This window comes from Cynocephalus volans, chromosome 2 (genome assembly GCF_027409185.1).
Source record: "Cynocephalus volans isolate mCynVol1 chromosome 2, mCynVol1.pri, whole genome shotgun sequence".
Lineage (NCBI taxonomy): Eukaryota > Metazoa > Chordata > Mammalia > Dermoptera > Cynocephalidae > Cynocephalus > Cynocephalus volans.
Genome location: NC_084461.1, coordinates 216064786 through 216090732, shown reverse-complemented (window position 1 = coordinate 216090732; position 25947 = coordinate 216064786). Strand labels below are relative to the sequence as shown.

The following is a 25947-nucleotide window of genomic DNA, read 5'->3' as shown; positions in this document are numbered from 1 at the left end:
CTGTGTTCATGAAGAAAGTTGGTCTGTGATTTTCTTTCCTTGTCTGATGCCCTTTCTAGCTTCAGTATCAGGGTCATCTCATCATAAATGCAGAGACTGAACTGGAAAGTGTTCCATTTGCCTCTATTTCCAGAGTGTTTGTAAAGGATTGGTATAATTTCTCCCTTAAATATGTAACAGAATTTACCAACAAAGGCATGTAAGCCCAAGCTTTTATTTATGGGAAACTTCTGATTATTAATTTAAAACCTTATTTGTTTTAGGGCAATTCAGAAATGAACTAAGTCAGTTAATTTGGGTCTTCCTAAAAATTTCTGCCAAATTTGTTGGCATATAATTGTTCATAATATTGTCTTATAATTACTTTTGTTTTTGAAGGGTCAGTAGTGATTGCCCCCCTTTCATTCCTGATTATGTCCTGTTTTTAGTTTTTGTTTTTTCGTGGTTTTTTTTTTTTTTTGTCAATGTAGTGAAACTTCCAGCAATTTGACTGATCTTTTCAAAGAACCAACTTTCATAGAACTAACTTAACTTAGTTTTATTGATTTCTTCCCAACCTTTTCTATTTTCTATTTAACTGATTTTTGCTTATATTTTTATGATGTTCTTTCTTCTGCATGCTTTTGATATAATCTGCTATTATTTTAGTTCCTTAAAATAGAAGCTTACATTATTGATTTAGAGCTTTCTTCTTTTCTCATATAGGTATTTAAAGCTATAAATTTCCTTCTAAGCACTGTTTTAGCATAATCCCATAAATTATAATTTGTTTTGTTTTCATTTTTTATATGTTCAAAATATTTTCTAAAATCTCTGTGATTTCTTTATTGACCTGAACTATTTAAAATGTGCTATTTATTTTTTAAATATTTTCAGATTCCCTTCTGTTGTTGATTCTAATTTAATTCTTTTGAATTCTGTTATGTTCAAAGAACATACTTTGATGGTTAAGTCCTTTAAATTTATTGAGACTTTTTTTTATATCTTAGCATACGGTCTACCAATGAGAATGTCCATCTGCACTTGGCAAAAATGAGTATTCTTCAGCGGTTAGGTGGTATATTATACACATGTGTCAGTTAAATCAAATTAGTTGACGGTGTAAAGTCTTCTGTATCCTTGCTAATTTTCTGTCTAGATTTTCTACAAATTATTGAATTGTTTGCAGCAATCTTTCTAACTACAATTATTTAAGTTTCCATTTCTCCTTGGAATTGTATCAATTTTCACTTCATATACTTTGGGGCACTGTTGTTAAATACATATGCATTTTTTACTTGTTTTCTATCAGTTTCCTGTTTTTAGTTCCTCTGTTCCTCCTTGACTGTCTTTTTAAAATTAAATATACATTTTTTTTAGTGTGCCATGTTTAATTCCTTTGATTATTTTCTTAGTGATTGTTCTAGGAATTACAAGATGCATCTTAATTTATCACAATCTACTTCAGGTTAATACTAATTTAATTTCTCTGAATCAGGAAATTCTTCTATTTTTAATTTTTTCTCTCTTGTCTGCAACCAAAAACAGGCCCTGTCATGGAAATGTTATGGAAATAGTAGCGGCAGTCCAATACCTGAAGTTAAGAGAGAAAACTAATTTCTCTGATAAGAGAAATTGGGAATGAGCACTAATGTACAAAGAGAGTTGGGAATCACACATTACATTCTTCTCTCTTTTGTGTCTCTCTTTTGTTTTGAAGTGTTGCAATTGTTTAAATAGATATTTGTCAGATATATGTGTTGTACATATTTTCTCCAAATATGCAGGATGCATTGCACTTGTTTAATAGCATTGCTTGACAAAGATTCTTAATTTTAATAAATCCAATTTATCCATTCCTTCCTTATGATTAGAGCTTTTAGTGAACTAAATTAATCTTCACCTACTCAAAGTCATAAGATGTTCTATTATGTTTTCCTCTAAAAGTATTACTGTTTTATCCTTCATAGTTAAACCTGCAATCTATTTGGAACTGAGTTTTTTGTAGTGTGAGGCAGGAGTAAAGATACCATATAGCTTTATACTGTTCTACTAGCCAAGCACCAGGTATTGGGAAGATCACTCCTTTGCCCCTGTATGCAGGATCAGCTTAGGCATACATCTGATGCTTTTATTTGCATGGGTCTTTTCTGATTCTATTCTGCCCCACTTGGCAGTGTGTCTGTCTTTGGAGTGATACCATAGTCTATGAATCTGAATAAGTCTTAAAATCTCACGGTGTACATTTTTCCAGCTTTGCATTCTTCTTGGGTATTTCGCTAGCCAGTCTTTAACTTTTGTATTCCCGTTTGTATCTTAGAATCAGTTAGCAAATTTCCACAAAAAGTCATTAAGTTTTTGACTGGAATTATGCTGAACTAAAAGATCAATTTAAAGCAGATTGACGTCATCACATTGCTGAGTTTTCCAATCATGAACATGATATATCCTTCCGCTTACTTAGGTCTTCTTTAATTTCTCTCAATAACACAATGATTTTTAAGTGTGGAGATCTTACATAATTTTGTTAGATTTACTTCTGTGTACTTGACATGCGTGATGTTATTTGAAACTGTAGTTTTAATTCATTTCTATTTGTTTGTTGCTGTTATATAGAAATACAACTGATTTTTGAACACTGACCTTGCTATTAATCAACTATTAATTTTGATATGTGTAAATTCCTTTATTTTTTATGGACCCAATCATATCATCTACAATGAAAGACAGAGTGTTTCCATAATATTGGTATTACTTCTTCGTTAAAAATTTTGGAAGATTCAATGGTGAGGGCATATGAGAGCTGGCTTTTCTTTGTGAGAAGATCTTTACATGAATCACACGATTACACACACACCCCCGTTCAGTTTTGTCCAACGAACTACATAAAGTTTAACTATGATCTCATCCTACTCTTTGAAATACACAGGAAAACAAGCAAGTAACAAAACTCTGCCCAATTCCGTCAGTGATTCTGACATATTTTACATGAAAATATGTCTAATCATTTGAAGTCTCAGTGTTTATCTTAAAAATTTCATAATATTTTTCATTTTCCTTCAAAAATAGCCATTTTTATTTTCTTATGAAAATTAAGCTGTAAATAACTATCCATCAAGTAGCAGTGACACTGCAGGGAAATCTACAATCTCTATATCCTCTGCTTTTGTGCTTTTGGTACATACCATACCCCTCGTTAGGGTACCATATTCCACCTTTGAGAAGCATAGCTAATTCTGATAAGACTCATATTTCAACACTGATGTTCTATTTTTATTTATCAGTTCTCTTGCTCTGTATTAAAGTAAGAGGACATGCACACGTGCATAATGGAGGCCTTCTGATTCCTAATGGGAGTCTCATACCTACTAAATGCTCGCAAGCACGTCTCAGACTAAGGGGCTTGAATGAACCTCTGAAGTACATCCACCGTCAGAGGCAGCCTGAATTCCTGAAAGTCAATGTAACACTCACTGTATCATTGTGCAGGGAAAAAAATAAAAATAAAAAAACAGTGCCACACAAAAATCCATTTTATCAAAAGAAAAACCCTGGGAGATTGATCTACACAACTCATAAAGTGAATATATTAAACTGTATTTGATTTGTGATCATTTATTTATATTCAAGGCATTCTTGCTTTTGCTCCTTTGATACAAGTGACTTTGGCAGCTAGCAACTGAGCTGTAATTTTCCTTCTGTTGGGAGAAAGCTATTTAATGCTGTAGGTCAAGACACGCCAGTATGAGGAATAAAGCCTGGTCCACTGAGATCAAGAGTTAAAACCTTCATATTTCATCCAAGCTAAGTCTATTTGAGCATTTAATTTCATATAAAGCATCCATTTTTAATGTCCTCTAATCTGTGATATATCAGACATATAATTTATTCTTACAAAAAACACCATTTTTGCGTCTGGGGAGGCAGGGTTGGACTACTGTAAATTATTTATTAAGAGCATTCATTTCTGATAGAAACTGTGTTCACTTTTTAAGCAATTCTCTTTTACTAAGAATTCCAAACTTGATTTGCCTTGTCAAGGTCAGAATACCCTGTAACTAGAGACAGTTGAAAGCCAAGATCTATCTGGTGAACAAAACAAAATTTAATAGTATGTACATGATTAGGCATATTTATTTTTAGTTGTATTCCTGAAAGTAAAAATATGCTGATGTTTTAATATAACTGGATCAAACATTTTAATAAAAATCCTTCTGTAATATAAATCTATTTTTAAAAAACGTATTCATCCTTCTTTTAAAAATCTCTAATGTGTCACCCAAAAAATCTTGCTTCACTTCATCCTTTTCTGCCTCTTATAGTACAGAGGTAAAGGGCAAACATTCAGACATTCACCATAAGGGCAACAACCATCTTTCCTCTCCCAAAACCAATGTTAAAACACACTGAATCTCTGAAAAAACCTTATTTATATGTCTTTTACTTTTGAATGTTTTTTGCTTACTCAAAAAATAAAATTATATATTAAATGACCAAAAATTGAACATAAACATAATTACTTTAAATCTTTATAAATTTTAACACAGCCACACACAATAAAGAATTAATTCAAATAACTTGTAAACATAGTTCTCTTATTCTATAGCCTAATTGGGATAAATCCTAAGGGCAAAAAGAGTTGCAAAGAAATCCCGAATCTACTCAGCAGGTTCGTTTTACTGGTGGTATAAATAGAAGTATTCTGTGCATATTACGGGAAAGAACAAATAAGTAAATATATTGGTGGTTTTGTGTTATGTATATACAGAGATGAGGAGGGGGCACAAAGACAGAGATGGGGAGGGGGCACAAAGACAGAGATGGAGATGAAGCAAATACAGCAAAACACTAACAAAGATAAATATAGTGAAAGGTACATAACCGTTCATTGTACAATTATTTCAACTTTTCTGTAGGTCTGAAATTTTTCTAAAGGGAAAGGCAAATAACATAGAGTCAGGGATTGAAACCCTGTCTTCCCATCAGCGGTAAACAACCAAATTAGGATTCCTGGTGCCCTAAGGCCAAAATTTTGTTTCTAATCATAACTGACAAGATAAACATGGAATATCTTGGATACGTAAGATGCCAAATATTTGAGTGACCCATATCTAAGCCACTCACTAAATATCACTTGACTCAATAAAGGCTGTTCTCCCATCCCACCCTGTAAAGCTACACGACCACACCAGCTGTTAGGCTCTTTTACCTGCTGGTCATCCTGCACCAACTGGGCCAATTGTTGAGCTAAGGCTGGGTCTGGTGCTCCCAGACCCCTCAAACCTGTTCACGGACTGGGTCACAAACCCTTCATACACCAGGCTGGGTCACCAGACCCCTTCACACAGGTCTGTGAGCTAGGTAACCGGCCAAAAGGTTCTTGGAGCCACAGGTTGGAAAGCATGGCTGCACAGGCGGATACCCAAGGCTGTCGCCCGCCTCCTCCTTCACTAAAACTCTCTCTCTCCCCCGCCCCCGCACCCAAGAACACAAGAATAGCAACAAAACTAAAAATATACATTGGTGCACATGTGCACTAACTATACACACACACACACACACACACACACACTCTACACACACACACACACACACACAACTAACTACACACACACACAACACACACACACACACTCTACACACACACACACACACACAACTAACTCTACACACACACACACACACACACACACACACACACACACAATTTGGCTACAATGGACATACTGAACCACACCCAACTGGACCTGAGGCGAGGGTCCTGACTGAACTCTTATATTTTCCCAACAATCCACCCCTTCAGGGTCCTCACCGTACAATCTACGAATTCAGAATCTTCCATGATGTTCCCTTAGCAAGGATAAATTACCCTTACATTCACACATTACACATTCCATCCCAGTCCCAAAAGTCTTTAGCTTGTTGCAGCACCAACTCAAAAGTCCAAAGTCCCAAGTCTCCTCTGAGACCAAAAGCAAAAGTCCTCCCAGCCGTGAACCTGTAAAGAGTCAAAAAACAAGTTTATCTACTTCCAAGATCCAGTGGGACAGACTTTGGGTACACATTCCCATTCCAGAAGGGAGGAGTAAAAAGGAATAACAGTCCCCAAACAAATCCAAAACCCAAACAGGGCAAACATTAAGCACACTGAGGCCCCTGGACCCCTAAAGCGTTGGGCTACCTCACTCCTACAGCCTCTGCCAAGTGCAGATTGAGCTGCCTGGTGCCTGCAGCTTTTCCAGGCTGGCACTACACACTGCCAGCAGCCCCACGGTTCTGGGCTCCTGGTGGCAGTCCCACCATCCTTCCTCCACTAGACATTTCCTCAGAGAGGGTTCTCTGTGGGGGCTCTGACCCCACTTTCCTGCTCCACATTGCTCCATGGATGACCTTTGCAGTGGCTCCACCCCTGCTGCAGGTCTCCACCTGAGTCCCCTGACTTTTTCATGTATCTTCCAAAATCTAGGTGGAGACTGCCACTCCTCCACTGCTCTCACATACTGCTGGCCTGCAAACTTAACACAATGTGAACACCACCAAGGTTTTCAGCTTTTTTTCTTCAGAGGTGCTGAAGCAGAATTACTCCAGCCAGAGTGGCTGGGATGCAGGTAGCAGTTTTCCGAGGGCAATGACAACTTGGGTCTGTCTTCCAGGACAACTCAGTCCTTCTAGGATGGAAGGGGTGCTCTCCCAAACTTCTCAAACACCCTCAGGGCCTTTTCATTGTCTTGGCTATTAGCATCTGGCTACCTCACTGCTAAGACTAAGATGATGTCTTTAACAAACAGTTTATCTCCTTCACCCTTGCGTTTTTCTCCTGCTCTCGGCTTTTACATTTTGGCTTTTGAATTACTTCAATCAGCTCGGCTTACACCAGCTACTCACTCAGTCTCAGGCAGTTTAGCAGCATTCACCCACTGTTCAAACAGCTGCATTCGCCCTGTCCATCAAGGAGTGGCTGCCTTGCCCTTGTGCATATCTGTGGCTCTTCTGTGGCTACCACCTCAGAGACAGGTGCGTAGTAATGGAGACTAACTTTTCCACCTTTTCAACAGGTGAAAACATACTTGAAATTCTGCAGGGGCACCCGTCCTCGGTTCATTTGCCCATCTGCATGTGGCACTCTTTTCTCCGGTTTATACGGCACCCAGCTGGCCATCGGGTTTAAGTGGCACCCTCCGAGCCTTTTACCTTCAGACAAATGCAACATACATCTACTACACAGTCTCTAAAGCATGTTATACCATCCACCCCTAGGTCTCATGGCTGTAGCAGCCGGGGCTCTCCCTGTTTCTGCTGCTTTACTGTCTCAATTTCTCGTGCACAACAGGTCATGCCTGGAGACACACGGTTTCCCCAACTCACCACTGGGTTGGTTGTCTTCCTTGGTGTGAGAGGCAAGAGTGGCCAGTCACTGCATGTCGTCCTCCAGGACATTTATCCTTGCTTCCAACAACTTTGCTTTCTGCCACAAATCTTAATCCATTTGTAGCATAGTTAACAGCAGCCAGGCTCTGGTCAACAGAAAAGTAGCATCTGGGCACCACATGCTCAAGGACAGCCACATTTCCTCTCCTTCTCAAGGGGTTTTGCCTTATAGTACCTGGTCTATGCTGACTTGCAAAACAGTGAGCAGCAACCAGATCCCGGTCAACAGGAAGGTGACCATAGTGCAGAGCATATTCATAAGTAGCCACATTTCCTCTTTCTTCCAAGAGCTTTTAGCTCCTGTACCTGCTCAGAATCCTGTCACAAACTAATCCAATTGTAACGGCCTGCTAATGTCTGCAATCCTGTCGCACTACGCCAAATGTGGCACTATGGCTAAGGCTAACGTCAGTATCCTGCTCACAATGCCAACTGTAGCGCTCTTAATCCTGTTCATGACACCAATTGTAAAGCTACATGACCATGCCAGTTGTTGGGCTCTTTTACCTGCTGGTCATCCTGCACCAACTGGGCCAATTGTTGAGCTAAGGCTGGGTCTGGTGCTCCCAGACCCCTCAAGCCTGTTCATGGACTGGGTCACAAACCCTTCATACACTGGACTGGGTCACAAACCCTTCATACACCAGGCTGGGTCACCAGACCCCTTCACATGCCAGGCTGGGTCACCAGACCCCTTCACACAGGTCTATGAGCTAGATAACCAGCCAAAAGGTCCTTGGAGCCATAGGTTGGAAAGCCTGGCTGCGTGGGGCAGACACCCAAGGCCAACACCTGCCTGCCTCCTTCACTAAAACTAACTCTCTCCCCTGCCCCACTAAGAACACAAGAATAGCAACAGAACTAAAAAGATACACTGGCACACATGAGCACTAACTCCACACACCCACACAAACAATTTGCCTACAATGGACGGGCTGAACCACACCCAACTGGACCTGAGGCGAGGGCCCTGACCAAACTATTCTATTTTCCCAACACAACCCCATGCAGGGAGGGGACCACAGACCAGAGGCACTGACCCAGCTCCTCAGCAGCCCTGTTCAGCACACCCCCAGCCCCAGCAATACTCTGCCATCCTCTCTGCCCACTTCTTCCCACTCCCCACCACATTATTCCAAATTAACACTAGCGAAGTAAACTTTATTGATTTTCTTCCATCTTAAAAGAACATATTCCACACTCAGAAGCCTTCTCATTTTGGTCAATGGAATCATACCATTCTTCATAATTAATACACACAAAGTAACAGCCAACCCCGTTCGAAGCACTTTCCACAACATCTTTCTCTGGACACTGTCCACTCACAGGACTGGACATACCAAGCCTCCGTAATCTTTACACTCCTGACACAGTGATTTTGTTCTTTCAGGACTGTCCTCCTTCAACAGAAACCTCACTGCTCTACCATCTGTTTATTTCACGACTTTCACTCAGTGTGGTGGTAACACGTGGACATGTGGGGTACTCGCATCTCTTGTACCTCACAGCCACATGGTTTTGACTGGCATGACTGCAGACTCTCAGAATTGTCTGAGACACTATTAGCAGCCTTGGTAACCATCTGCCCAGTGCCTGCCCACCGCTTACAAAGCCTACACCACACCGTCATCAAGCCTTGGTCCAGCAACCCACAGTTAACAGATTGACAACATCACAAGCTGGTCCTGAAATGCTTCCACCTGGGGGTCCTAGTGGCCTGAGACATCCAGAAGGCCCAATCCCTCTTGTCAATGAAAACACGCAGACACTGGAAGATGGCATCCCTGTCTCCTGATCTGCTATCTAACAATCTGCACTCAAACTCTCTGTCAAATTGCTCCACAGCCACGGTTCCTAGGCCCACTCTGCCTGGGCCCACTGCCATCAAATACCCTCACCAAGTGTGATGCCCAGAACCCAGAACAGTGCTCAGTCCCTCAGGAACAGAGTACTTCTCGCTAATCAGCATGAGGACACCTTCTCCCCTAATCAATGAAGGTCTAGGATGTCCTGTCATTTCTTTTGCACAAAGCAGGCAAGGCTTTTGATCGACTGCAGGCTCTCACTGGGCACAAGACAGGACTCTCCCTGCCTAATTTGCTTATGAAAAATATTCAATTATCTTCCAAGTTTAATTCACTTAGTAATGAAAAGTAAATGAACCTAACCATTGTGTTTGATTTGTCTTGGAAACAGAGAAACAGCTTTGCAAGAACAAACAAAATTAAATTAAAATAAGTGACTCTCCTCAATGGTGGAAATTGGATTTTTCCCCAAAGAATGTCCTAACATCCATGAAACATGGAGATGACACCAATAAAAAAGAGACAGCCTTGCTACAGAGTGACTCCCGACTGCACCCGGAGGCCTAAATATAACACATATGTGCATGTTCGTGCGTGTGGATTCATATATTTAAACTCACATATCTGTACATATTCCATCTGCATGAAGCAAAGTGTGGGCTGTGTGTGGGGTGGACGTGGCCCCCACCAGTGGGCATTTTACGTACCGTTTTTGCAGATGGGGCAGCACTGATCAGGCTCGTACACGGGGTCCACGCACTCTGTCTGGGGACATGCTGACACTGTGCACAGCACTTCGCCGTTGGCTTCGCAGCGGCACCTCTCACATGGAGACACCTGCAACACAAGCCCACAGTCAGGGTCAGACCTCCTGCTGTCCTTATCCTACAAAGTCATGCCTTCCCTCCCCTACACTTTCTGTGAAGACACCCAGGTATTTTAGGAATGTTAAAAACAATGGATCCAGCCCAGTGGTTTTCAGTGTGGACACAGGAGTCCCGGGTGTTGAGTGGGTTGCCTTAGGGGCAGACGCGCGCGATGTCACCCTCAACCTTGACCAGAGCTGCTCTGGTTTTTAGTGGTCTACATAGTGAGCTTCTTCATAAGCTTTCTTTTGAAGAAAGGCTTTTGTTTCTTTAAAAATTCAACAAATAATAAATCAACCCTGAATTCTTGCCCAGATGCTCATCATGCAGATGAATCCCTTTGCCATAGCCTTGCCTGGTCACCACCCGACCTAGCATGGATCACTCCAAGGTTTCCAGTTAAGCAGACACTAGAGTAGGAAAGGAAGGAAAGGGGGAAAGGGAGGGGCAACTGAGACCATCCTCAGAGCCAGGAGCTGTATGAGTATTACCTCATTGAATGCTTACAGCCATGCTAAAATACACCAACTGAAATTACTGACCCTGAGCACTGACGAGGAAACTGAGACTCAGAGGCACAAGATGCCTTGTTATGGCCTGACCTTCCCTAAAAGGCCGAGCTACGAGTCCACGGAAGCTCCTGACTGCAAAGCCCATGGAGATTCCTCTATCCCCCAAGGCCTCTCACGGTCATTCCCTTCCATCGTGCAATGTGATGACATCCTAGCTACTGGGCTTCGATTTGCCTCTCTGAATTTCCAGCCATTGACCCAAACGCTACCTGCCTTTCTGAGCCATTCAAATCAAGCATGATAGCCATGCTTGGAAAGAAGTGCGCTGCCAGCTGAGTCCTCTGTAGGAACTCATGCAGGGCCTGGTGTGGAGCAGTTACTGCCTGGAATCCACCAAGGGAGTCATTTTTCATCTGGCTGACCCAGGGCAAAGCAGAAAGCATATGCAGGCCCAGCAATCACAAGCAGAATCTGAAGTGGGGATATGCACTTTAGAGACTATGGGAATGGGGGGAAGGTGTTTGCATGGGGTGGGGAGAGCCCAGGTGACTTGTGTGTACCAAACCCATGACACGAAAGCCACTTGTGAGGTCAAAACACAAGCAACACTCAGGAATGTTTCCTTTGTACAATACAAAAACGAAAAACAAATCTCCACTGAGTGGACTGGTTATCCCATGAAGCAAAAGCTCAATTTGAGTTTAATCCTGTTTCGCATGCACTAGACCATGGTCCACCTGCCAGAGAGTCAGGACTAGGTGTGTGCGTGTATCCGTGTGTGTGTGCGCACGCGCGCTTGGCAAAGAGAAAAGAAAAGAATCTTTGAAAGACTACAGTAACCCAAAACAAAATATTGACCTGGTTTCCTATACATTTTTAGAAGGCAAAATCACTCTTAGAAAAACATAAGGGCATGTTTTTGAGAAGCATTTTTGGCACAATAAGTGTTTTTGCTGCCATAATCATGGTGGTGTTGCTGTTCTTGCTCTCATTTCCTTCCATCTCTCACCAAGTCCCCCTTCAGTCTGGGGCATCTTGTCTCAGGGTGGGTGTACAGTACACAGCAAGGAGGATGAGAAAGAGATTCTGAGTTTTGAAAGCAGAGACTGCAAGTTGCAGGAAACACGGTTTATTGCATGTCAGAAGCCTCCAACCAGAAGGGCTCTGGGCACAAGCCACAGAGCCCAGATGGTGTGGATTACAGGATGGACAGCCACCCTGGCCCAGAGGAGATGAGGACCATCCCCTGCAGAGTACAGTACAGCCAGCAAGGAACAAGCGGCTTAGGTATCAGGGTCTGTCCTCAAAAAGCAGTACAACCTGGCACCCACCCCTCACCTAGGCTGGACTCCAGGGAGGGAGGAAAAGCACCATTTCAATTTGGGAATCAGAAAAAAGGTAAACACGAGCCCTATGTCAGTCCCCAGGGAAGGCTGCAGGAAAACAGCAGGACCACAGAGCAAGAGTGCGGCACAGAGCCAGAAAGAATCCAGTACCTGGCCCTCCTGTGATGGACGGGGGGCCAAGATCACCGACCTGTAAACAAGGCACCTCTTGCTGCTGCTGGAGCTGATGTCTTGCATCTGTGCTGCAGAACGCTGCTAACACGTGTGCACACAGGCCGCTGTCCTACTTTCTTAAAGGTTTTACAACTTCATCAGAAATGTAACTGTGAGTATTACTGTCATTAAATATTTAGAAATGCTGATTCAAATACTTGCAAGTTTGTTCACTTCTCAAAAATTGGAGTTGATGCCTAGATCAGGGTCACCATGAGTGGGTCCCTCTTGAGCCTCACCACCTGCCACCTATGTTTGCCTTTGGTTGTGTCCACGCTAGGCTCCTACCTACTCCCACCCCAGCCCCAGGCCTGCCCCAATTCCCAGGCAATGCAAGGCTGGTGAGAGCAGGTGGCAAAGCTGTGCCAGGTCCCTCAGACACCAGCTGCTATGGTTTGAGTGCTTGTTCCTCCAAACCCACATTGAAATGTAATTGTCATGTAATGGTATTAAGAGGTGTGACCTCTAAGAGGTGATTAGACCACAAGGGCTCCACTCTCACAGGTGGGATCGGTGCCATTACAAAAGGGCGAGTTCAGGCCCCTCTTGCTGTCACCCTCTTGCCTTCCACCATGGGAAGAGGCAGCAAGAAGGCCCTCACCAGACACCAGCACCTTGACTTTGCATTTCCCAGCTTCCTCAACTGTGAGACAGGAACTCTGTTCTGTATAAATTACCCAGTTTCAGATATTCTACACAGCAGCACAGAATGGATCAAGCCACCAGCCCTGTGCCCTGCTAGTCCCACCTACCTGAGCAAAAGCCCATGGGCTAGTCACAGGCCCCTGGATCTTAGAAGTCAGAACTTCTCCTCTGATAATGGGGTTCCCATGATCCCTGCCCAGAACCCACATCACAAAACAGAACTATGCCTTCACTATGTTTATGCTTCCCTCTCCTGCTGTGTGGGCTGGTCCCAAGGACTGGGAGTTCCCACCTCCCAGTAAGGCCTCCTTGCCTCATGGTCTCAGAAGTTCTACTTGGACCACCTGCTGGGCCCATCTGACACTCCCTGGGGTCAGGCCCTGATCATTGATTGGGCCCCAATCAACAAACCAGGCCCGCCCCAGCCTGAGAGACAAAAACAGTACCAGTCCTTGTCTGTGAAGCTCAGTCATACCAACCTACACCATGTTCTTTGCATTTCTATGCCTCATTGATACTGTCCTGCCCCCTGGGAAGGCTCACATTTGCTAAACTACTTGTGGTAGATTCAGCTCAAATGCTTCCTCTTTGGGAAGCCATCCTTGATACTAATGTGGATGGAGCTGGCACCTCCCCTCCCTTAAGCCATCTCCTGAAATTGTACCTGCGTCTGCACAGCCCTCACACAGCATAGGGAATGTTGCTAAATTGAAAAACAAAACAGAACAAACACAAAAACCCAGCACCCATGTGAACTCGGCAGCCAGCAAAGGAAGACGCAGCCATGTGGCTCAGCCTCACCATGTGACAGAGGAAAAGTCACCACAGAACCCCAAGACTCGAGTCCTCCAAGGAAGTCTGATGGAGACCCAGCTGGACTCTGGCCAGCTCTTCTCATGGCTCTGGGTCCTTCACGGCCTGGGCATCCACCCTTCCAACACAGGATGGCCACGCCTGCTGATGAGAGCAGCTTCCTGCCCAGTCTCCCTGTACAGAAGTGCTTGTGTCTTCCACCATCTGAGATGGGGAAAGGCTGCCACGGAGCAGACCAGAAGCTGTAGCATGTGATTCCAGCCTGGACACAAGGCTTAGGATCCTCAGTCATCAAGGCCAATTATGGGTCATGGTGACCTTCTTTCTGGTTCATTCACCAACCCATGGCTGGAACCCCTCTGAGGTGGTCAGCAGGTGCGGTCAGCTGACCCCACTGTGTAGGACTCAGGTTGAAGGTCTGCCTGCCTCCTGTCAATTGACTGAATTGTGTCTCCAAAGTTCACATATTAAAAGCTTAATTCCCACTGTAACTGAGAGGGAAGGAAATCCTATTATGGTTATTGAAAGATGGGGCCTTGAAGGCATGATTAGATCATAGGACCATGCTTTAGTGAATGGATTAATAATGGTGGTCAGGGGCATGGTCCTAAGGGCTTTAAAAGGAGAACACATGAGAGGTTAGACTCTCTCTGCTCTGCCCTTTTCTGCCATGTGAGACCCCTGGGTCGCTATTACCACCACCAAGGCCTTCACCAAATGTGATCCCTGGACTTTGGACTTTCCAGCCTCCAAAACCATAAGCAATAAATTTTATTTTCTTACACATTACCCAGTTCCATGTGTTTCGTTATAAGCAACAGAAATGGATTAATACACTGCCCCTTGACCTACTTAGATTCCAAGTTACTGATCCGACTCTAACCACTAGGTCTGAGCACCTAAGCCAAATATTCCTCACCTACCAACCCAAGCACCAAACACCTCCATCTTCCTGCCATCCTGTGCTCTTGGTCCCACTGTGGAAACTAAAGGTGAGCATGCCTGTGCATCACTGTGTCTGCAACCAGCAGCAGGAGCTTCCACATACATTTTTCCAGTTGGACGAGACAATCTTTTCTCCTCTTCCAAAGTTATCCTTTCCCCAAAGGATCTCAGCTAGGGGTAATCTAACTTTACAGCAATAGTACTTCCTATTACAAATTGCAACCTACAGTTTTTATAGAAAGACTGATGATAGAAATGCCATTCTTCACAATCTTGTAGTTACACATCCAAGTTTTGCATGGACAGGATTTAGATGCATGGCCTAGAAAAACACTTGGGCATATGAGACAGAAAATCTATTCTCAAGGCATCTCCTTGTGCAAGGAGTAGACATAAATTGTGTTGGATAAAAAGAACATGGTTTCTCTAAACTGGGTGGGAGAATGAAGACATTCTCAGTCTGTTCATTCATTCATTCAGTCCTGAGGCCACGGAAATGAAAATCACTTCCTCCATTTTTCAGGAAGGTGGGAGTAGGGAGGACAGTTGAGCGTGTAAGGAAGATTAGCCAAGAGGCGTGCATGGGACTGGCCTCCAGGCAGCTCTCTCGGCTGATAGTGCTATCTTTCTCACTGCGCCATACTGCTTTCATAGTCACCACAGCGACGCTGCCTTACAAACAACCCTTCCTTAAAATGGATCTAAGAAATGCACCTTCAAACTTGAAGCAAAACAGTGAAGAACAGACATGTTAGGACATATTTTCCAAAGAAACAGCTATGACTACAACATGCATAGCAGAGGCTAAGTAAAGATATTAACTCAATGGTAATTAAAGTATAATTAGTCATAATTAGTTAGACCCTCATAATGCTCGGTAATTATACGTGTCTATATCATATGTACATAGGCAGCAAAGACTGTGAAATAAATATTGAATCTATTTCTAAATAATTAAGTAGGAGTGGAAGATACTGCTTACACATGAAATAATTCTTAAATGTAAAATGAGGCCTATAAAAATAGATACTGCTTAAATCAAGTGCCTTATTCATAAACTAAAGATCTATACGATGGTAAGAGGCAGAGAGGTTGGGATTAACACTCCTGTGTGAGTAGTAACAAGCAACTTTATATCTGATTGCACATATTTTACATTAATGAGCTCAGGTGCAATTAGGCATCTATCTGTGAGAAGCTTTGCCTTATTTAATTTCATAACTGTGATTATAATCCTTATAACTACCAGAAGGACAAGGCTCTGAAACATTGCAGAAAGCAGGTTGAATTTTAATCCCGCTCTGTCTATATCTCAAATCTCTTTCCACTGTGGAAGGTGGAAATGTTCTTCAGATGCTTCCTCTTGCTCTGTCTTGTCTGCACAGCAGCATCCTCTCACCGTCCACCAGAATACCCACCTGCTTGGGAATGTCAACATTTCTCAAATCTAGTTTAAACACACCTTCCTGTTCTGTGTTGCCAGAAAAGGTCACTGGCATAGGTGAGAAATAAGAGATGCCTGTGTTAACAAGCCTGTCACCTGAACAGTGACCACCATGATACTTCCAATCTGGAGCTTTTTACGGTGAACTGCTGGAGCAGGGGGTCACGAATCCCACTGCTGCAAACTGCACTAGCTCTTGGTGGCTGGGGAGTAATTCCAACCTGAATGCAGATGCTAAATCAAGAACAGACAAAGGGGAGGCATGAAATCCCAGAACAATTTCCCAAGTACTTGTAATGTTTTCATAGATGGAATTTGTCTAAACACAGAGAAGAAAGAAGTATGAGCTAGCGGACTTCAGCATAGAACTTTCCCAACTAAAACTATTCTGCATAAAATAAACTCTTCTCCCCGCTTTGCTATTTCTTCCATCAGTAGAGATGTTCCATTTATTTTTCTAACCCCCAATTGCTGGATTCTGCAATGACACAAAATAAGATTAACATGAAAATAAACAGAAACCCTGAAATCTGGTCTGCCTCCTTCATTCTTATCTACCTCTCCCAATCCTTCCCTTCTCTGAAACTCTTTAAGTCCCTGGGCCCCTAAAGCCTGCTAGGCCTCTCAAGCACAGAGTCTCTATCATCAAGGTCCCTAACCCCAGTGTGTGCAGAGTAAGTGGCCAATTAGACTCAGTGCAAATCAAGAGCCATCTCTAAGCCATTTCTATAAATGTTGCAGCAACTAGGCCAGTGCAAAATGCTGAAAGAGCTCAATAAATATTGACTGAGTCAAGAAAGAAACACTTGGGAAGGTATAATAATGAAAATCAACTTGCATAATACCTTATGAAAAACATAAAAAATAAAATCTACAGCTTTGCTTCAGGAAGGGTTGCTCAACACTTCATAAAGAGCTGCTCAAGGGATCAAGTTAGTGAAATAGACAGTCCCGAGCAACACTCTCCCCAACAATCGATCAATTTACAATGTTTAGAAAGCAAAGACTGCCAGCCTGGGACCGCTGGAGCTCTGGGGAAGAGGAGGAGAGATCAGCAGAGTTTATGAAGGTGGGAGAAGCCACAGTGAGAGGAAGATGAAACCACCCCAACAGTTTCAAGTCCCGGCCACTTCAGGGCTGACCCTGAGAGAAGTGGGGAGAAGCTGCAGCACACCAAAGGGGAGAAGGGGAGGCCAGCCAAAGCTACAGCTGAGCCCCTAAGTGAAGCTGCCAGGAGCCTGCAAGGGAGGAGAGGGCTACAGAGTGCACCATACCAGCTCCCAGGCCAGCAAGACCACTAATGAGGTTCCCATGGATCTACACAGGAGGGGCTGCAGCTGATCAAAAAAGGTACCACCAGAAGCCAATGAGTCATTGCAAGGGACCCTCGCATGGATCACCCCGTGGGAAGCACGTGGAATGCAGGAGGGGGGCTGGGCTGCTGGGAGAACATTGGGGTGCAGCATGGGCAGCTGATCTGCCTTCCAATTGGCACAGCCCTATTCAGTGGAGGCTGGTCAGGGCAACAGAAAAGCAGTGGGTGAAGTTTGCTGTAAAAGCTCAGTCCCAGGCAAGAATTTCCAATCAGCACAGATGAATCTTACCTGACAAGAACCAGAAGTGATTAAAAAGCCAATAATTAAAATACGGTCCACACAAAAAGTCTTCCCTAGAGAATCAGCGGCAAGGAAACAATTTAGCACAACCACAGAATTCAAGTGCTGATTCCCACAGGAAATTCCTACAATTTTGGAATTAACCAAAACCACAGGCCACTGACTAAGCTCTGATATTAACCAGCAAAGGTCTAACACCATCAAAGAACATGTGCAAAACCTACAAGAGGCAGCAGTCTCCTCAAATGCCCGTGCTTCAACACAAAGACACAAAGATTGAGAAAGAACAGAGAAATATGACATTAATAAGGGAAACAAATAAAGCACCAGCAATGGATCTAGAGGAACAGCAGATTTATGAAATGTCTTACAGAGAATTCAGAATAACCCTCTTAAGGATGTTCAGGGAGTCACAAGAAAATACAGATAGAAAATTAAATGATATCTGGAAACAATCAAGGAGCACAATGAGAAACTTGACAAAGGAACAGAATCAGTTAAGAAAAATAGAAATTCTAGGAATAAAGAATACATTATCTGAACTGAAAACCTTGATAAAAAGCTCCAGCCACAGACTTAATCAAACAGAGGAGAGAATAAATGAGGTCAAAGATGGAAAAATATAAAATTATCAAATCAGAGGAGAAAAAAAAGAACAAGAAAAAATGAAACAGACATACAGCAAATATGGGACTCCCCCAAGCAAAATAACTTCAACACAATTGGCATACCAGAGGGAGAGGAAAAGGAAGAGATATAAAAAGCATAATCCAGGAAATAATGGCTGAAAAATTTTCCAAGTATGGAGAAAGATAACAGCATCCAGGATAGGAAGCTCAGATCTTGCCAATCAAACTCAATCCAAGGAGGAACACCTCAAGGTACGTCATAATAAAATTATCAAAAACCAAAGACAAAGAAAGTATACTGAAAGCAACAAGAGAAGAGAAGCCCAGAACATTCAACAGACCCCCAATATGTCTTTTAGAGGATTTCTCAGTAGAAACCATACAGGCCAGCAGAGAATAGGATGACATATTCAGAGTGCTGTACAAAAAAGACTGTTAGCCAAGAATTCTCTACCCAGCAAAACTAACCTTCAAATATGAAGAAGAAATAAAGTCTTTCCCAAACAAATGAAAGCTAAGGGAATTCACCAACACCAGACCTGCCTACAAGAAATACTGAAGGGAGTTCCTCACTCTGAAAGAAGACAATGCTAAGAAACAGCAAGAAAACATTTGAAGGTACATAACTCGTTAGTAATGTAAGTTCACAGAAAACTTCAGAATACTCCCGAGTAGTGAGGGTGGCAAATAAACTGCTTACATCCTTAGTATGAAGACTAAAGGACAAATGTAATGAGACATTAACACAGACAATAACCATACAAGAGACAAGACAATATTAAAAGATGGAACTTGAAACATTAAATTGTCAAAAAGTGAGGCAGGAGGGGATGATGCCAAAGTGTAGATTGGCTTTGGTTTTTTTTCTTTTTTCTTAGATATTAGAGTTAAGTTGTTATTAGTCTAAAATAATCTGTTATAAATATAACATGTTTTTTGTAAGCCTCATGGTAACCATAACACAAAAACTTGTGAAAGACATACTAAAAATAAATAGCAAGAAATCAAAATATACTGCTAGAGAAAACCATTCAATCACAAAGGAAGATAGTAAGATTGGAAAAAAGGAAAAACAGATCAACAAAACAATCAGAAAGAGAGTTACAAAATGGCAGGGACAATTCCCTATATATCAATAATACCTCTAAATATAAATATAAACAGATTAAATGCCCCAATTAAAAAACACAGAGGATCAATGGATTAGAAAACAAGAACCAACAATATGCTGCCTACAAGAAACTCACTTCACCTATAAAAACACAAATTGACTGAAAGTGAAGCAATGGAAAAAGATATTTCATGCAAACAGAAACCGAAAAGGAGCAGGAGTAGCTATATTTATATCAGATAAAATAGACTTCAAGCCAAGGAAAGTAAACACAGATAAGGAAGGGCATTATATAATGATAAAGGGATCAATTCAGTAAGAGGATATAACAATCCTAAATATATACACACCCAACTCTGGAGCACCTGGTTTGCTAAAGCAATTACTGGATCTTATGGGATAGACAGACTACAACACAATAATAGCTGGGGACTTTAGCACCCCACTTTCACTGAAGGAAAGATCATCCAGACAGACAATTAACCAAAAACCATCAGAATTAATACCTCCTCTAGGCCAGTTGGACCTAACAGACCTGTATAGAACATTTCATCCAACAGCTGCAGAACACGCATTCTTCTCAACAGCACATGGAACACTCTCTAGAATAGACCCTAGGTTAGGTCACAAATCTCAACAAATTTTAAAAAACTGAAATCACATCAACAACCTTGTCTGAGCACAATGGAATAAAACTATAAATCAACAGTAAAAGGGACACTAGTAACCACACAAATTCATGGAAATTAAACAACATGCTCCTAACAATGAATAGGTCAAAGACAAAATCAAAAAGGAAACTAAAAATTCCTGGAGACAATTGAAAATGAAAACACAACATACCAGAACCTATGGGATACAGTGAAAACAGTTCTGAGAGGGAAATTTATAGCAATAAATACCTACATCGAAAAAGAAGAAAGATTTCAGATAACAACCTCATGTTACACCTCAAGGAGCTGGAAAAACAAGAACAAACCAAACCCAAGATCAGTAGAAAGTCCAAAATCAAAAGACCAGTGAAACAAAGAGTTGGATTTTCAAAAAGATAAACAAAAGCAATAAATCTTTAGCTAGACTAATGACAAAAAAAAGAGAGGAGACTCAAATAAATAAAATCAGAAATGAAAAAGGAGACATTACAAATGACACCACAGAAATGCAAGTAGGATCATAAGAGACTACTATGAACAACTATAAATGAACAAACTGAAAAACTTAGAAGAAATGGATAAATTCCTGGACACATACAATTTACCAACACTGAATCTTGAAGAACTAGAAAACCTAAATGATCCAATAACAAGTATTGAGACTAAAGCAGTAATAAAGTTCCCCAACAAAGAAAATTCCCGAACCAGATGGCTTCACTGCCAAATTCTACTAAACATTTAAAGAATAATACCAATTCTTCTCAAAGTCTTCCAAATATTGAAGAGGAGGGAATACTTCCAAACTCATTCTATGAGGCCAACATTAACCTCATACCAAAACTGGAGAAAGACAACAAAAAAAGAAAACTACACACCAATATTCCCAGTGAATACAGATGTGAAAATCCTCAATTAAATACTAGCAAACAGAATTCAACAACACGTTAAAAAGATCATTCACCATGATCAAATGGGATTCATCCCAGGAATACAAGGATGTTTCAACACACGCAAATCAAATCAATAAACCTGACACATCACATTAACAGAATGAAGAAAAAAAATGATTATTTTAATATAATCAGAAAAAGCATTTGATAAAACCTAACAGTCTTTCATGATAAAAGCACTCAACAACTCTGGTATAGAAGGAATATACCTCAACACAGTAAATGACGTATATGACAAACTCACAGCTAATATCATACTGAATGAACAAAAATGGGATGCTTCTCCTTTAAAATCTGGAACAAGACAAGGAGGCCTACTTTTCCTAGTACTGGAAGTCCTAGCCAGCACAATAAGGCAAGAGAAAGCAATAAAGGGCAACCCAAATTGGAAAGGAGGAAGCCAAACTATCCCTATTTGCAGATGACATGATCATATACAAAGAAAACCCTAAAGACTTCAACAAAAAATTACTAGAACTAATAAATGAATTCAGGATAGTGGCAGGATACAAAATCAACTTACTAAAATCAATAGTTTTCCTATATGCCAATAATGAAATAGCTGAAGAAGAAATCAAGAAAGTAATCCCATTTGCAAAAGCTACCAAAAAAAAAAAAAAAAAAAAGAAAGAAAGAAAAGAAAAGAAATACCTAGTAGTAAATTTAACCAAGGAAGTGAAAGACCTACAATGAAAATGATAAAACTTTGATGAAAAAAATTGAAGAGGACACAAATAAATGGAGAGATTTTCTATGTTCTTTGGTTGGGAAGAATTAACAGCACCAAAATGTCCATATTACCCAAAGCAGTCTACACATTCAACACAATCCCTCTCAAAATATCAATGACATTCTTCACAGAAATAGAAAAAATGTTCTTAAAATTCATGTGACATCACAAAATACCCTGTATAGCTATAGCAATCTTGAACAAAAATAACAAAGGTGGAGGCAGTACATTCCTGACTTCAAAACATGCTAAAAAACTATAGTAACCTAAACAGGGTGGTAGTAGCATAAAAACAGACAAATAGACAAATGGAACAGAATAAAGAGCCCAGAAACAGACTGACACCCTTACAGACAATTGATTTTTGACAAAGGTGCCAAGAATATGCAATGGGAAAAGGACAGCCTCTTCAACAAATGGTGCTGGGAAAACTTGATATCCACATGGAGAAGATTGAAACTAGACCCCTAACTCTTACCATACACAAAAATCAACTCAAAATTGATTTAAAGACCTAAACTTAAGACCCAAAACTGTGAAACTACTAGAAGAAAATATAGGGGAAACAAAACACAAAATGGGAGTGGGCAGCACTTTTTTGAGCAAGGCTACAAAGGCACAGGCAACTAAAGCAAAAACACACAAATGGGACTACATCAAACTGAAAAGCTGCTGCACAGCAAGGGACACTTATCAACAAAATGAAGAGACAACCTACAGAATGGGAGAAAGTGTTTGCAAACTACACATCAGACAAGGGGCTAGTGTCCAGAATACATAAGGAATTAAAACAACTCAAGAGCAAAAAGCCAAATCACCCAATTAAAAAATGGGTAAAGGACCTAAATAGACATTTTTCAAAAGATATACAAATGACCAACAAGCACATTAAAAATACTCAACATCACTAATAATCAGGGAAATGAAAATTAAAAACACAATGAGATATCATCTCACCCTAGTTAGAATGACTATTATCAACAAGACGGGAAATAACAAATGCTGGTGAGGATGAGGAGAAAGGGGAACCTTCCCACATTGTTAGTGAGAATGTAAATTGGTGCAGCCACTGTGGAAAACAGTGTGGAGGTTCCTCAGCGAACTAAAAGTAGATCTACCTTATGACTCAGCTATCCCACTACTGGTATATACCCAAACGAAATGAAATCAATTTATCAAAAGGACACCCGCACTCCCATGTTCATCACAACAGTATTCACAATAGCCAAGAGAAGGAATCAACCTAAAGGCCCATCAATGGATGAATAAATAAAAAAATACTGTGGTATATATACACAATGGAAAACTATTTAGCTATAAAAAGAAATATCATTTGCAGCAACATGGATGGAACTGGAAAAGATCACATTAAGTGAAATAAGTCAGGCACAGAAAGACAAATACTGCATAGTCTCACTCATATGTGGAATCCAAAAAAAGAGAAAAATAGTGGTTCTCATAGAAGTAAAGGTAGAGTATAGAATAATGGTTACCAGGGCTGGGAGGGGAGGAGTGTGAGGGAAGGAAGGGGTTGACTAACAGGTACAAAGCTACACTATCTACCCAAGTGAATCATTGTACAGTGTATGCATGTATTGAAACACAGTGTACCCCACAAATATGTACAAGTAAATGTTAAAATTTTTAAAATAAAGAACTAAATGAATAAATACATTTATGTTAAAAAAAAGAGCTGCTCAAGGATTTGATACCCACATCTAAGAAGTGAGGAATAAACATAAATCCTTCTATTGAGAGGGATGAAGATGTGGAATACACATTTAATCCACAAATGCAATTAGAAGATACAGATACTACTATGATATGAACACTAAAGCAGTGACTTTAAAGAAGGGGCCCAATAATGTATAAAGGAGTGTGTAGAAATTGAGTAGTTAAATGCAAAGCTTGAGATCAAAAGGCAGAACTTCAAGATTCTGCTCCCCGTTCTGAGCTGTGGGCCCTGTGGAGCTGCGACACCAATCTCTCCGTACTACAAATGTTCTAACTCTCTGCTCTACTCTCTGTCAATATCTTCTTTCAGCAGCTAAACATTTATATAGCATAATTGAAGATTCATACTTTCTTATTTACACAATGAGAAAACTATTTTTCAAATCCAAATATGGAAGATACAAGACATAAACACATCCATCTTGCAGACTGGAAATTATTTGCACATGGGACCCAGGGCAACGATACAAGGAACAGGCACTGCAGACCACACCATTGACCCATCCATCCTCCCATTGACCATTGCATAAGTTTACTGTAGTGAGGAATCCTGCATCCTCAAGAAGAGATATAAAGAAATACATAATCAGTCACCTCCAACGCTCAGTCTGGTTGGGAGATAAGACATAAATATATGAAAGAGAAACTAGCAAAGTGGCAGAAAATGTCAGGTGCTAATGGCTATGTGCATATTGAGAGCTTTAAAGGCAAAGTTGTTCTTTCTGGTTGAAATGATTGAGCAGAGGACAAACTGGAATATGGTTAAGTACAGTGAGAAGGACTGGGGCAGATGGAGAAGACAGGAGGGCCATGTAGACAGAAGGAGGAAGGGGGGAGACACCTGTCCAGTGGATGCTGCATGTTTTAGAGTGGCTGAACAGAGCTACAATGAAGAGGTGCCATATCAGATCAGACTTGACCAGTAGCGAGGGAAGAGATTAGGAACACATCCTGCATGTGCCGGGCAATGTGGAGGTAGGTGAAGAACATCTTGTGCTCACGGTCCTTGAACCATATGACAAGATTAACTTGGATCTACAATAACTAACAATAACCTCTTCAAATCACATGTAATGCTTGTTTCACTGGCTTCCAGTTCCAGCAACCATACTTATGAAGGGTCTTCAAAAAGCTCATGGGAAATGTGTATTATAAAAAAACTATGCATAGATTGCAAAAAAAATTGGGGGGCACCAAAATAAACTTGTACTAACTTTCTATAACACATCTGAACAGGATCTAGTTTGAGGCACTAAGAAAGATAGGAAATCCTTTTGAAAAGATCCCCTATCAAAGCAATATGAATTCTGCTAAAACTGAAGCAAGAACAAACATCAAATTTATGGTGAAGCTTGAGTAGAAGAATGGTGAAATCACTGATGCTTCATGAAAAGTTTAAGGGGACAACATCCCAAAGAAATCAGCAATTTACAAGCGGACAACTCATTTTACAAATGAGACAATGTTGAAGATGAAGTCTGCAGTGGCAGACCATCACATCAACTTGTGAAGAAAAAATTACTCTTGCTTGTGCACTAATTAAAGAGGGCTAATGATTAACAGCAGAAACAATAGCCAATGCCATAGACATCTCTATTGGTTCAGCTTACACACCATTTTTCTTCAGTTAATAATGTCAAAAAGACCGCATTGACATGATTAAATTCCTAGGACCTGCAGTTCTTTAGGGATAGACTAAATGGCTGGTATCTTTGCTTACAAAAGAGTCTTGAACTTAATGGAGCTTTGTTGAGAAATGAAATTTATAGTTTTCATTTTTATAATTTAATTCCATTTTCCATATACTTTTTGAAGCCCTCTCATACCTACCTGCTGATCTCACACTCTGTATTACAAGGACCAAATATAGTGCAGTAACCAGCATGGGTTCAAATTCCAGTGTACTCACTGGGGTAAGCTTGGGCAAGTGACTTAACACTGCTGTGCCTCAATGTCCTCACCTGTGAATTGGGAACAATAGCAGTATTTAGCTCATAGGATTGTTGTGGGAAATGAAATTAATTAAGACATACAAAGCTTAACAAATGCCAGTTGTTGGTGGTGGAGTTATCATGATGGAACTGCCAAGCATGAGTATTCAGAGTATGCAAGAAATTTTATAGATCAATTATGAATTATTTTTAAAAACTGAAAAGAAAAATCAGCAAAGTCTGCTAAGTGGCAATTTATAAAAAAGAAAATATGAATGATCAATTAATATATGAAAGAATGTTCCATCTCATTAACAATCAGGAAAATGCAAATCAAATGAGACAGTATTTCACATACACGAGAGTTGCACGAAGAGAATGTCTAATGATATCAAGTTTGGGCAGAGGAAGGGAACCAAAATTTTTATATTGGCTGATATGCAAGTGGAAATGTTGACTTTGGGTTGCAATGCACAGGAGGTCACGATGGGTGGGTCAGGACTGAGAAGAATTCATGGCTTCTCTTCCTGGCTTCAGTCATATCTCTCTGAAAGGACGCATTCAAGGAAATTCTGCAGCCAGTTCCGTTGGCTCTCT

At 41.0% G+C, this 25947-nt stretch overlaps 1 protein-coding gene across 1 annotated transcript in view; it reads right to left on the bottom strand.

Annotated features, from left to right (window-relative positions):
• The window catches only part of VWC2 (von Willebrand factor C domain containing 2), a 153718-nt gene that overhangs the window by 110624 nt on the left and 17147 nt on the right, over nt 1-25947 (bottom strand). Inside the window, exon 2 of the mRNA XM_063088146.1 lies at nt 9920-10049. Coding sequence (XP_062944216.1) covers nt 9920-10049 — 130 coding nt within the window. The remainder of the gene's footprint in view (nt 1-9919; nt 10050-25947) is intronic.